The following is a 12,862-nucleotide window of genomic DNA, read 5'->3' as shown; positions in this document are numbered from 1 at the left end:
TTTGCCTATCCACAAGTTTTATGGATAAATGTTGTTCCAACCAAGTGGTCACACCAAGTTATATAAAGGACAAATTTTATGGGCTGAAACGGTTCAGGTTTTGTTGAAAAACTAAGATATATAATTATATATTCTTCTCCTTATTGAATAAGTCGGCTATCTCACCATATTACCGTTATACTTCCTCCTATCACTATTATAAGCAAAACTTCAATTTTTAAATGCTAATGTATTTAGTCTTTATTATATAATAGATACATTAATTATTCAATATACAAAGTGATATTTACTTTTTCTATACATAGGTTTCAAAAGCAACATCCAATATTTAAGGTTGTATATTCTCCAAAAAATTTCATGTTCAGTATCTTTATCAAGGATCGATATAGGCCCTCTATATATTGTAAATTCACATAGTATGGATTTAGATCCAACATATTAAATTTGTGATGCATTAATTAATTTTGATTGTTCAATCTCAAATTAATGATGTAAGCTACTCTCTTCTTTCCTGTATCTAAACACCCTTTGTATTTTTTACATTTATTAAGAAAAGTTGTTAGTTCAATTAATATGTCCATTTTGTATGTTAATATTACCAAATTGTCCTTTGTTTGTATGTGTATTAAATTTGCTTTTTCATATTTCAAGACAAGTTAATAGTATTAATTAGGGGAATATTTAGGGAAAAAAATAATAAATGCATCTAGTAATTTAAAAAGTGGTTTATATTTAGAGACAAATCTTTAATCAAAAGGGTGCTTAGATATAAGGATAGAGGTAATATTAAAATAAAGTCTATATCTCTATATATAAGAATTTATTTGTGATGTCAAATTGATAAATGTTTACATGGTATGAACTGGACTATGAGGTAGCTATGTTGAAAGAATTGGCAAACCTTTTGGGCTTTATTACACTTTTTCTCAATTAGACAAATAATATTTAAATTATTACAAAATAATAAGACTACTAAACCTTTTTTCACTAATAAATCTTTATTTTTTTAATTAACTCGAGAATTTATAAGGTTTGACATAAAATAATGTACTCAACACTCAGAAAGATCAGCTGGTGGAGGAGGCACCATGGTTCCAAGAGTAGGCCCATTCTCAACCTCAAAAGCCAATGCTAACCCCCATGGCATTTGTATGTTGGTATTTATTTTTATCAATTGTTGATTGTATACGGTATTATGTGATGTTTTGCATATTCTTTTCATTTGTTTTACACTATTACATGTTTTCGAAACTCATCCTCTCGTTGTTTGTGTTGGTCTAACTTGACATGCTTTTGCGAAATCGCAGTTTCTACGGGGTGTATTTAGTGTTTTATAGTGAAGCATATGTCGCATCTGAAGGCTTCATTTTTTTTGTTTGTTTGTGGTCTAGCACAACTAAAAAAGCAAAAATTAGAGAGGGAAAACTTGAAATCCCTCTCTAATTCCGTCACTAAATTTTGCGACCAAAGAATTTGTGAGATTTTATTTTTTTTCCCTCACTAATTTCCCTCCCTAATTATACTTTTTCTAGTAGTGTTGGAAAAGAAATGGTTTGCTCAGATAGGTGACATTGGGTTGGACAATGTATTATAATTTTTCTTTGTAATTACAATCAAACTTGTAAATCATTTAGTTTTTCAATGTTAGGTGATAAGCCAAATTTTATTATGCTAAGTTTTTGGAATAATCAAGTATGAGTTGTAGTTATGAGTTGTATTCTTTTCTCAACTTTTTTTTTTTAAATCCACAATTTTAATAGTCTTAAGAGATATAAATACCTCTAAATATTAAATAAATTATTTTAGGATTTAAGGTGTCACAAGAGCACATGCGTGCGTGCATGCTTGTGTGTCTTTTTTCAACGATTACAGGCTGTCAACATATTTATGATCATTGAATTGAGATCAGACAATCTATATTTCAATGTATGTTTTATTTTATTTTTTAAATCTAAAATAACGAACTTAAAATCGAATACGTCTAATCCAAATTCTATGATAATTAGGTAATAATCAATAGAAGAGCAAGATATCCAAATTCTATGATAATTAGGTAATAATCAATAGAAGAGCAAGATATCATGTGAGAAAACAATATCAAACAATATGATGTCAATTTGATAAATGTTTACAGGGTATATGAACTGCACTATGATGTTGAAAGAATAGGCAAACATTTTGGCCTTTATTACACTTTTTGTCAATTAGAAAAATAATATTAAAATTATTACAAAATAATAAGACTACTAAATCTTTATTTTTTAATTAACTCAAGAATTTATAAGGTTTGACATTAAATAATGTACTCAACACTTGGGAAGATTAGCTGGTGGAGGAGGCACTGTTGTTCCAAGAGTAGGCCCATTCTCAACCTCAAAAGCCATTGCTAACCCCCATGGCAAGTGTGTTTCCAAATGACAATGTACAAGCCAAATACCTGCATAATGTTTCAAGTAGAAATACATATTAGAATATATGTGTATGCAAGTAGAAATACATAATGTAGTTAATTTAAACATGTAAATAAAACCAACCTGGATTATTTGCTTGAAATCTAATAACAGCCCATCCTCCCACTGGCACAGAAATGGTGTTACGCATTTGAGGATTAACAAAGTTAAACTTTGGTTCATCTCTAGTGGCATTATAATTTCCAAAACCTTGTGCCAAAACATGAAAGTTAAACCCATGAATATGAATAGGATGATTCTCTGCCCCAAGAATAGCTGTATTTTGTAGCACAATCTCAATCGTTGAATTAAACTTCAAAGTCTTCACCTTAGTTGATTTAGGTGCAAATGCAAGTGGCTTAGAAGGATCAACATTAGCCAATGAAGGGTCAGTATAATTAAATTCAAATGGTGGTTGATTTGGAAAATCTTTTGTGTACACACCACTAATATTGTTGTAAAATGCTTCCAACATTGAGAAACCTCTACCCCTAGGAAGAGCAAAAGATTCATTGTTCATGTTGGCAGAAAGTCGAGAGTTTAGTACAACACAACGACCTGGTCCTGGATTGATGCATTGCTCTAGACCAATACCAAAAGTTATGAACATGTGTTCATCTACTTTACGTGGAACTGGAACCCAATGTGGACCAGTTGTTAAACCTGTATATATATACAAAATTTCAATTAGATATCAACATTTAAATTTGACCTAAAAAAAAGATATACCCATTTAGATATTTTTAATGCCAAATATTTTCACTATAGAGTATATTTATTTAATTTAAATATTGAAGATAATTCATAGACTAAATTAATTGAAGATAATGAATTGAATGTTTGTGTGCACACACATGCGTGCGTGCGTGTGTGTCAGATTCATGGATTACATGCATCCAATATATTTATGATCATTGAATTTAGATCAGACAATCAATATTTTAATATATGTTTTATTTTTTATTAAAATTTAAAATAATAAACTTAAAATCTAATACGCCGAATCTTGCAATTAGTAAATGAAGAAAATCCGAATTTGATAATAATTAGGTGATAATCGATAGAAAGACCAAAGTTAATTTACACCGAAAGTGCATATAAATTAAATTATTTAACCAAAGTTGATTATATATACACACACTACTACTACTAATAGTAATAAACCAGTGAAACCCTATTTATATCATACCTGTAACATTGGTGTAAAACTTGTGAGCTGTTGGTGTATCATGGTTATCAGGCATAATTGGCATTATAGGTGCTTTTGTTTGGGAGGCACCATCATAAACAACAACTCCTCTAGTGGTTATGTTAGCGGTTCCAACACTTGAAGAACGGTATGGTGTCATAACCATGTAATAAGAATCAATAACTTGGTTAGTTTTCAAGAGAACGTCAACGGTTTGGCCAGGCGCAAGCACCACAACGTCAGTGTTATAGTGTTCTGTGTAGATAGCATCCATAGCTACAACTGTGAAACTATGGTTTGCTATCTTGAAGAAATGTTGTTCATTGAGTGCAGCATTGATAATGCGTAGTAAGTAGGTTTTTCCTTGCTTCACTTTGAGCTTGTAATTCTCTGAAATAAAATATACACCAAAATGTAAAAACAATCATGAGTCATATGGGTTATCACTTGATTGAATTTCAATCACATAAAAGTTTCATCTTAAAGAAAAAAAAATGTTAGATATGCTATTTCTATTTCTCATATCTTAAAATATAGTTTGGCGATGTTAACTTGAAACCTTGGAATGTGCTCCGTTCAAGTTCTCAAATTCAATTATCTTTGGTGAGGAGGTTGGATTAATTATTTTTAATTATCACAAATTATTTTTTTATTTTTTTTACATTGCAGTATGAAGAGGTTGGATTCGAACACTTATTCTCCACTTATTCACTTAAAGGGGAAAATTCTAATCTCTAGAAACTACTTTGATAAAAAAAGAAAAAAAAGAAGGAAAAAAAAAAAGAACATTGTTTTCAAATTATATTACCTAAGTTTATTGTAAAAGAAAGCACATAGTCATGCATGTAAAAGTTAAGAAATTTGGATAAAGATTGGATAACTTGTGTTTTAACTTTAAAATATATTTTGAGATACTAGTCATCCAATTTCATCTACTAAAATAGATTCTCTATAGCATGCACCCAAATTTGTTAATTAATTGAAGACTTACGATCTTGGGAGCAGTTATACAAGTCACCAGATAAGCCATTAATTGTTGATGCATTTGACTCCGCTGGTGGGTTACCCGTATCTGTTGCATTTCTCTCAACTTCTTCAACATTAGCATTCCACCACTCCCCTGCAATTTAATTATGATATATAAGTACAAATTGTTTAGAATAATTTTTTGGAATATCAATGCATGCAAATTGAAACTCATATAGAAATGAATTCAAATGTCATGGATCGCACACAATCACCATATTTATTGACGTTTGATAGAGATAAGACGATTTAGATTTCAATATAAATTTTGATTTTCTTTATATAAAAGAATTAAAATACTAAACATGAAATTTAATTTATCTAAGCTCAATCTAACAATCATCAATATCCTAATTGCGTGAATGCATGCAACAAGTAACCACAGGAAAATATGAATTCTTATAATTAGACAATGATTAATAGAAAACCAAATATGTAATGTGAAAAAACAATACCAAGCAATATGGGGACTTCTTGATAAACCTTTGGGAAGGGGTATGAGCGACCTAGTCGTGGCTTAATGATAAGGGCACCATGGACAGTAGCACGTAGGAAAGAAGAGTGTGCATGCCACCAAAGTGTACCCTCTTGTCCAGTTAGGTTAAATTGGTAGGTATAGCTGCCACCAGATGGTATTGGGCATTGGGTTACATATTCTGGACCATCTGACCAAGGAGTTAAAAATTGAATGATTCCATGCCTGCATATTTTATAATGTAACCAAATTAGAATTACATTTAAAAAAATTACACCCTATACATATGAGAAAAATAACACTATTTTTTTTTATTGAAAGGGAGCAAAACAATACTATTGTTAAAATGAGATGGTTTCATATATATATATATATATATATATATATATATATATATATATATATATATATATATATATATATGTTATATTTATTTTTGATAAAAGTAAGTAAATTAACCTTTGTTTATCTTATTATATATAAAAAAAATTATCAATTTTTTGACGAATTATGGCTTCTTTTTTTTTTTTTTTAAAATTATCAGTTTGAGCTAAATTTTCTTACTCGTAAAAAAAAATGCTAAATTTTCTTTCTTTCCCGGAGTCTCATATGTTTTTAAATACTTTCAATCACTTTTTAGGTCAAAGTTTCTTAATTTCTTTCCAAACTTCACCCTCTTTTATGATAAAATTGATTTGTTTTCTATGTTTATATTAAAGAAAAAAAATTCTTCCATATTATTTATAATTTTGTTTTTTGATATATTTTTATTTTGATTTTCACATATTATTTCTTTAGAATATTCTTAAAATAGGAGAAAGAATTAAGACCGATGGTCGATCAACTATCAGATAACTTTGTGTCAAAAACTCATTAGAGTTTATTTAAAATAATTTTTTACATAGTTGTTTTTGGCATATTCAATACATTAGAAATTGAAGTTTTTGACTTTTTATTTAATAATTTATGAATTGGAAATTCTTAAAGAGTGTCCTTAGAACACTCGTTAGCAAGATCCTCTAAAAAAATGGAAAAGAAAAAACATTCGATAAAAGCATTATTATTTTTTTCAATCAAAAGCAATATCTTCTTGTTTCTAGGTAAATTTCAAATTATATAACTTGTATATATTTTATATATATATGTGACTTTTTTTTTTTTTGAGCAAATATATATATGTGACTTGTAAAATGAAAATTCCGTTAAAATAATGATCATGTAAAGCAGAGTAAGAAAAGTCAACATTATACTACATGCATGGATGTTTAATAAAAATATAAAAATACAAGAAACGTTTAACAGGAGGACTAGTCAATCAATAATATTAATTCTTGAATTCAAACCATGGTTTGTTTAATTTATTTCTCTAATATTTTTATTGAGGGTAAGGAGAGAAATATGTTACCAATGAAGAGTAAGATTGTAGGGTGATTTGTTGAATGCATGAATGATAACAGTGTCACCCTCTCGAGCATTAATTGTTGGTCCTGGTAAGGTTCCATTGACGGCAGTGATAACCTGTGGACGGCACAATCGCTGAATAGTGAAGTCTTCAACCTGGATATCAAAATAAAATTAATTACAATGAATATCATGATGCAATTCCATATTATAAAGTTTAGTAACATGTGATGAAATGAAATAAATATCTAAAAAAGCTCAAACTTAAGGTAATGGTCATGTAAACAAAAGTTATTGTCGTTTTTTCTTCATGTTTTCTAAGATTTTATAAAGAAAAGATTAAAACAAGTTGGTTCAATATTTCTTTATACAAAATTTGAAAGAAAAAAAAATGTAAGCAAGAAAACAATCTATTTTCTTTTGCAAAGGTAGAAGACAATCTAATATTGAAAAGTGATTTTTTTTAAATAAATAAATAAATAAAAATTTGACTGTCTATTTACTTTGATAAAATATTTCTGTTTTTATTTATTGTTTTTCACTTTTACTTGATCATAAAACTTCCTTTTATTTCAATCTAGTTATAAAGATTTACTATGGAAGAAATGCTAAAAATAATTTTATATAATCTTTACAAATATTAGAAAACAGAAAATAGATGAAAAATAATAAAATGTTTTCCCTATTTTTTCATGTGGATCATACAAAATTTCTAAATGTATAACTACACTACACCTTCTTACATAAGGACTATACATCATCATATCAACTATCTTAAAAGTTTTAAGTAAAATAAAGGAAGAAAGCTATATAGGTAAATTTCCATATATTCTAAAGGAAGAAATGAGAGATGTAGAAAAGGAACCCATCAACAATACATTGAAAGTATGTTCCACGATAGCAGCAGAAGCAAATGAAGAAGCTAATAGAAGAGCAAAAGGCCATGCTAGAGAAAACATAAAATGTGTCATATTTGGAAAGTTTAATGAAATGAAGCAATATTTGTCTTTGTTCTCTAAATGAGACCCAATTATATATAGAAAGAATGTGTAACATATTTGACATTTTCATCATTGCGCGTTTGTGTGATATGAAAAAAATTACACCTTTGAATTTTCGTTGGATTAGAAGGAGGATGCAAAATTCGTTATCACATGAATGTCCACAAGGAAGAATAATCACCTAATTTGGATATTTTGAATACGAGAGGTGGTTCTTAGTTTTGACTATATTGCCTAAAAAATGACCCTAGTCGATCATTTATTTTTTTTGACCTAACTATATGGCCTAAAAAATGACCCTAGTCGATCATTTATTTTTTTTTACCTAACCCTAGTCATATTTATTACTACTATTATTTTTTGGTTACAATTTATTACTACTATTATGTTACTATGCTAGTGCATCTTAATTCGTTGTTATAAAGTTTTCTCAATATTTACTATATTTCGGTAGTAGTTAAAGTTTGATTGGTCATTTTTATTGACTAAAAAGATTGATTAGTTAGTTATTAGAAACACGTTAGTATTTCGTTATATGCATTGCATATACAGGATTACGTGTTTGAGTGGGGTTAATACTAACTAATGTCTTTTTTGTCAAACAGATAGTAGTATGTCTTTATTATAAAAGTCTTGTTTTAAAATGTCTTTGTTATGAAAGTCAGAATACGAGATTATAAATGCAAATGTAATTCATCAGCACCTTCTTGTGTTGGCTAAATTTACCATGAGGTATGAACTTTTCAAAGTTTTACATATATTAATACTATATGATTAAGCCTCCTTTTCTTTTCTATTTTAACGAAATCCAGCCTCTTGTTTTTGTTCCGTGATCATTCATATTCAACGAAAAAGTCATTTCGATGATAATAATAATAATAATATAATATAACAATTGTCAAAATAATAACAATATAATTAAGGGTTTTGCTAGAAGCCACCCATGAAGGTGTCTTTTAGCAATCCGCACCTCAAGATGTGATTTCCACTTTTTAGTTATACCTTGCTAAAAGACACCTTCATAAAAATTAGTTGGTGTCTTTTAACAAATGCTCATAGAATAACTTGCTAAAAGACACCTTCATAAAAGATATCTTCTAATTATTTTTTTACACATAAATATAACATGTTATTAATTAGTATGTCCTTGTCTTGTAAATCATGAATATGTAAATTATTCATTAGTCTTGGCACCTGCCTTGGATAGCCTCCCCATTAGGATTATTTTCCCATGTTTTATAGAAAAAATGAATGGCAAATCTTGGCTACCTGTTGTGTTTTTTGCGGGGCCATGTCAAAATCTTCCCTCCATATATATTTGTCTTATCCACTGCATCATGTGTAGGAAGAGGCCAAAAATGTGATATAATAAAACTAACCATCAAAGTGTAAGCAGGGCTAGGGCTAGGATTCAAGAGTTACAAAGTAAAACTAGGGTCATGCTAACTTGTATTTTTAGGACATAAGTTGAAGATTTCATAAATGGTAAATATTTATTAAAAAAATATTAGGATTTTTTTTTTTTGAAGAAGCAAAAATATTAGAATTCAAGAGTTAGAATGTAAAATTAGGGTCATGCTAACTTGTGTTTTTAGGACATAAGTTATAGATTTCATAAATGATAAATATTTATTACAAAATATTAGGATTTTTTTTGAAGAAGAAAAAATATTAGAATTCAAGAGTTACAATGTAAAATTAGGGTCATGCTAACTTGTGTTTTTAGGACATAAGTTAAAGATTTCATAAATGGTAAATATTTATTACAAAATATTAGGATTTTTTTTTGAAGAAGCAAAAATATTAGTGTGTGTTTGTTTCAAGTTATATTTGTTGATTCCCAGGAATAAAATGATAGAAATATAAATACCTATGTTTGTTACAAGTTTACTAAATTTTATTCTCGGGTATAAAATGTTCCTGGGAATAGAAAAATTTTCCCAAGAAAAAGGGTGTGGGAATAAAGTTCCCATGGAGATGGGAACAAATTCATATATAGTTACCTATTATAATCCCTATTTTTATGGTTCATAGGAATATTATAAAGTTAACCAAACATAAATACCTTGGAATAAAATTCTCATCTTTATATTCCAAGGAATGTTATTCCTAAGAATAAATTTGGTAAACTTGAAATAAACGCATTCAAGAGTTACAAAGTAAAATTAAGGTCATGCTAACTTGTGTTTTTATGACATAAAAGATTTCATAAATGGTAAATATTTATTACAAAATATTAAATTTCAACCTCTAGAAGAATAAATTGACATAATTTTCTAGATAAAATTTCCACTTTAAGTTCCTTAACATGTGTCTTAATGACACAAATTAGCATTTCACTTGCTTAAATAACAACAAAACAACGATGCCTTCAAGCTAAGAAGAAGAAAAATTGAAAATCAAGTTTTATATATATATATATATATATATATATATATATATATATATATATAGGGTTATGTTACAAGCCACCCTTTGGTGGTGTCTTTTATCATGTCACACCTTAAGGTGTGATTTTCACTTTTTAGTTATAACTTTGATAAAAGACACCTTCCTAAAAGTAAGTTGGTGTCTTTTCGCAAATGCTCATAGAGTAACTTGATAAAAGACACCTTCATAAAAGGTGTCTTCTATCATAACCCATATATATATATATATATATATATATAATTATTAGACATCTGAGTGGTTGAATGCTTAGTTAATGAAATTTATACGAAAAATATTTATCTTTGAATTTAATCCATAACCATACCAAATATTTTTACCCTAAATAAAATCATTTTTAATCGGTATATATAATTAGATTATGAAGTTAAACAATAAATGGAAACAAAACCCATTACTAACAAGCACATCTCCTTTTAAAAAGGCAAATGTTAATATGTGCCTCAAGGGCTGATAAGGAATTTAAAATAGAAATAAATATCTTAAAAGATGTGCATTCAACTCTATTCAATTTTTTAAAGTCAAAATTTGTTCTTTTCTATGAAAATTTTTTAATTTTGGATTCCTTAACTTGTGCACTAAGGGCATAAGTCCCATAATATGTGACCTAGTTGACTCTATCACGTATGTCAATGCATAATTTTGAATTTAAATATCTTTAATAATTTATTAGAAAAAATTATGAAAATTTGATATTTTGAAAATATTCATCGAGACAAATACAACAACATATCATATGCTATATTTTGTATTTATATATTAATAGTATAATAAGGTCAAAGCATGTTATGTGAATAGTTCACGTTCTTAAATTAGGTCATTTGAAATGGGACAGAGGGAGTAAGCAATTTTTTTAGGGATAGACCCCTTAAAAAACAATTTAGGACCCAAATTTCGTACTTATTTTTTACGGCTTAGGACAGTCGCCCTCTTCGCCTGCTTTAGATACGGCTCTAGCTAAAATACAATTGAATGCACAAATACATATCTACTAACATCATTGACTTGTTAATTGTTATATTATTGATTGCACACTCACGAGAAACAAGTCCGTCGTCACATCTGTGATGAATTCCCCTCCCATGATTTAGTTGAAAACACTGTAGAAACTCAACGAGAGTGAGGTCCTTCTTCGGATTTGACTGAGAACATGTTGTAGAATTTCACCTTCCTATAAGCAGTATCTGCAAAACCTTTGAAGTATCCATACTTGTAAAACAACGAAGTATCGTATCTACCAGTGAAGTTAGCAATATTTTTATAAGGTGGCCACATATAATTTTTTTAAAAAACATTAACGGTGAATTTAACCAAAAAACAAAAAAAAAATTCACAATAAATATTACTTATATAAAATGTATTTCATAAAATACACTTAAAGCAATAAAAAAGGATTATACCAAAAATGCAAAAGCAACAAATTTTACCAAAAAAAGGAACAACAGAACAAATGATTGTAAGTAAAAATCAACAATGAAAGAAATTAAAACTAATAGTAGCTATTTATGAAAGTCGAACGCTACGATCCTTCAAAGACTCAAATTCATTCATAACTGCCGATGAGTTTAAGTGACTTGCAATGTCCTTTTCAATGTAAATAAAACGTTGTTCCCTTTCATTTGTCCAAATATATTTACTAATAAGTTAATAATTTTATAATTTTAATATAACAATACTAATGGGATGGATGTTGGGACTATGTGATATATGTTTTGGACTAATAGTAACAGATTAAAATTTGCTGCTATTGTAATATTTTCTCTGTTTAATAAAAATAATATTATTAGAGATAGATTCTTCAATTTCTGTGAGACAAGATCAAGTAATAATTCAAAGTTCTGAAAAGTAATCAAAGTCGGACAAAATTATTTCAACTAAAATCAAACTTGGGGTAGCCAAATATATAATAACATACCTATTACGCATTCAATATTTTTTTTTGGGGTAGCCATTGCTACCCCTTGGCTATACTAGCAATCACCCTTGTCGGTACCGGGTACGCACCCATACCAGATACGCGTACGGTACTCGTGGTAGTCCATTTTTGCCATTATTGTATTGTGAATGAAATTTGTGGTTTTCTCTTATACATTAATATAACAATATACTATTATTTGTGCATTTGAGTTTCTTTGTTGTTGCACCCAACTCTAAATTTCGACTTTTTAAACTTTTGATGTGATTTTTTTTTTTTGTTATTTGAAGAATTTAATTCTTTCATGTTTTATTCTATAACAAAACTTATGATTTTATTTACGTACATGTACCTTACTTTTTCTAATATTGCAGTATTCTCGTGTACATGTATCGTATCAGATAGCATACCCATACCTATTCAACATAGATGCAAACTTTCAAGTGACACTTTGCCTTATATTGACAATTGCTTCGTTTTGGATCTAAGCTACAGAATAGGAAATTAGTGACAATGAAGAAACTAATTTACCATTGTAGCTCAACATGAAGAAAATAATTTATCCCTGATGACTGCTTCACCGTTAAATCAAAGATATTTGTAAAACCATGCATGAAGAACGAAATAAGTAAGAAGAAACAAGATATGTGATGTAGGCAACTGGTTGCACATATTGAAGATGAAGTGGCGCGCAAGAAAAGTTCAATGAAAATAGTGCTGATAGTTAATGTACAATGAAAATTGAAAGAGATCTTATAAGAAAAAGACAAAGAAAAAACACAGAAGGGTCTTGTAATTTGGGACGGATGTAGTATTTCATTTTCCAGACTTTCACATCTTCTTATAGTAAGTTAAAATGAGCATAGACAAAAATCTTAACTATTAGTATAGGTGCCTCAGTGTTTTCTCACGATTTAAACCATTTAAATTCACTATGAGACTACTAACATTAAAGTA

General features: G+C 28.5%; 1 protein-coding gene across 1 annotated transcript; it reads right to left on the bottom strand.

Annotated features, from left to right (window-relative positions):
* Window positions 1–2,084: 2,084 nt before the first annotated feature.
* LOC146926685 (laccase-7-like) lies at window positions 2,085–7,545 on the bottom strand. Its single transcript, XM_085700187.1, has 7 exons — window positions 7,420–7,545; window positions 6,546–6,697; window positions 5,121–5,365; window positions 4,631–4,759; window positions 3,640–4,029; window positions 2,535–3,113; window positions 2,085–2,437 (listed from the first exon to the last, which is right to left on the bottom strand). The coding sequence occupies exons 1-7, from the start codon at window positions 7,510–7,512 to the stop codon at window positions 2,307–2,309; spliced, it is 1,719 nt and encodes a 572-aa protein (XP_085556313.1). The 5' UTR covers window positions 7,513–7,545; the 3' UTR covers window positions 2,085–2,306.
* Between the last annotated feature and the right edge of the window lie 5,317 nt (window positions 7,546–12,862).

This window comes from Medicago sativa, chromosome 4 (genome assembly GCF_051527215.1).
Source record: "Medicago sativa cultivar Bolivia chromosome 4, Bolivia_mono, whole genome shotgun sequence".
Lineage (NCBI taxonomy): Eukaryota > Viridiplantae > Streptophyta > Magnoliopsida > Fabales > Fabaceae > Medicago > Medicago sativa.
The sequence above is the reverse complement of the archived record's forward strand: the minus strand, read 5'-3'. Positions and strand labels throughout refer to the sequence as shown.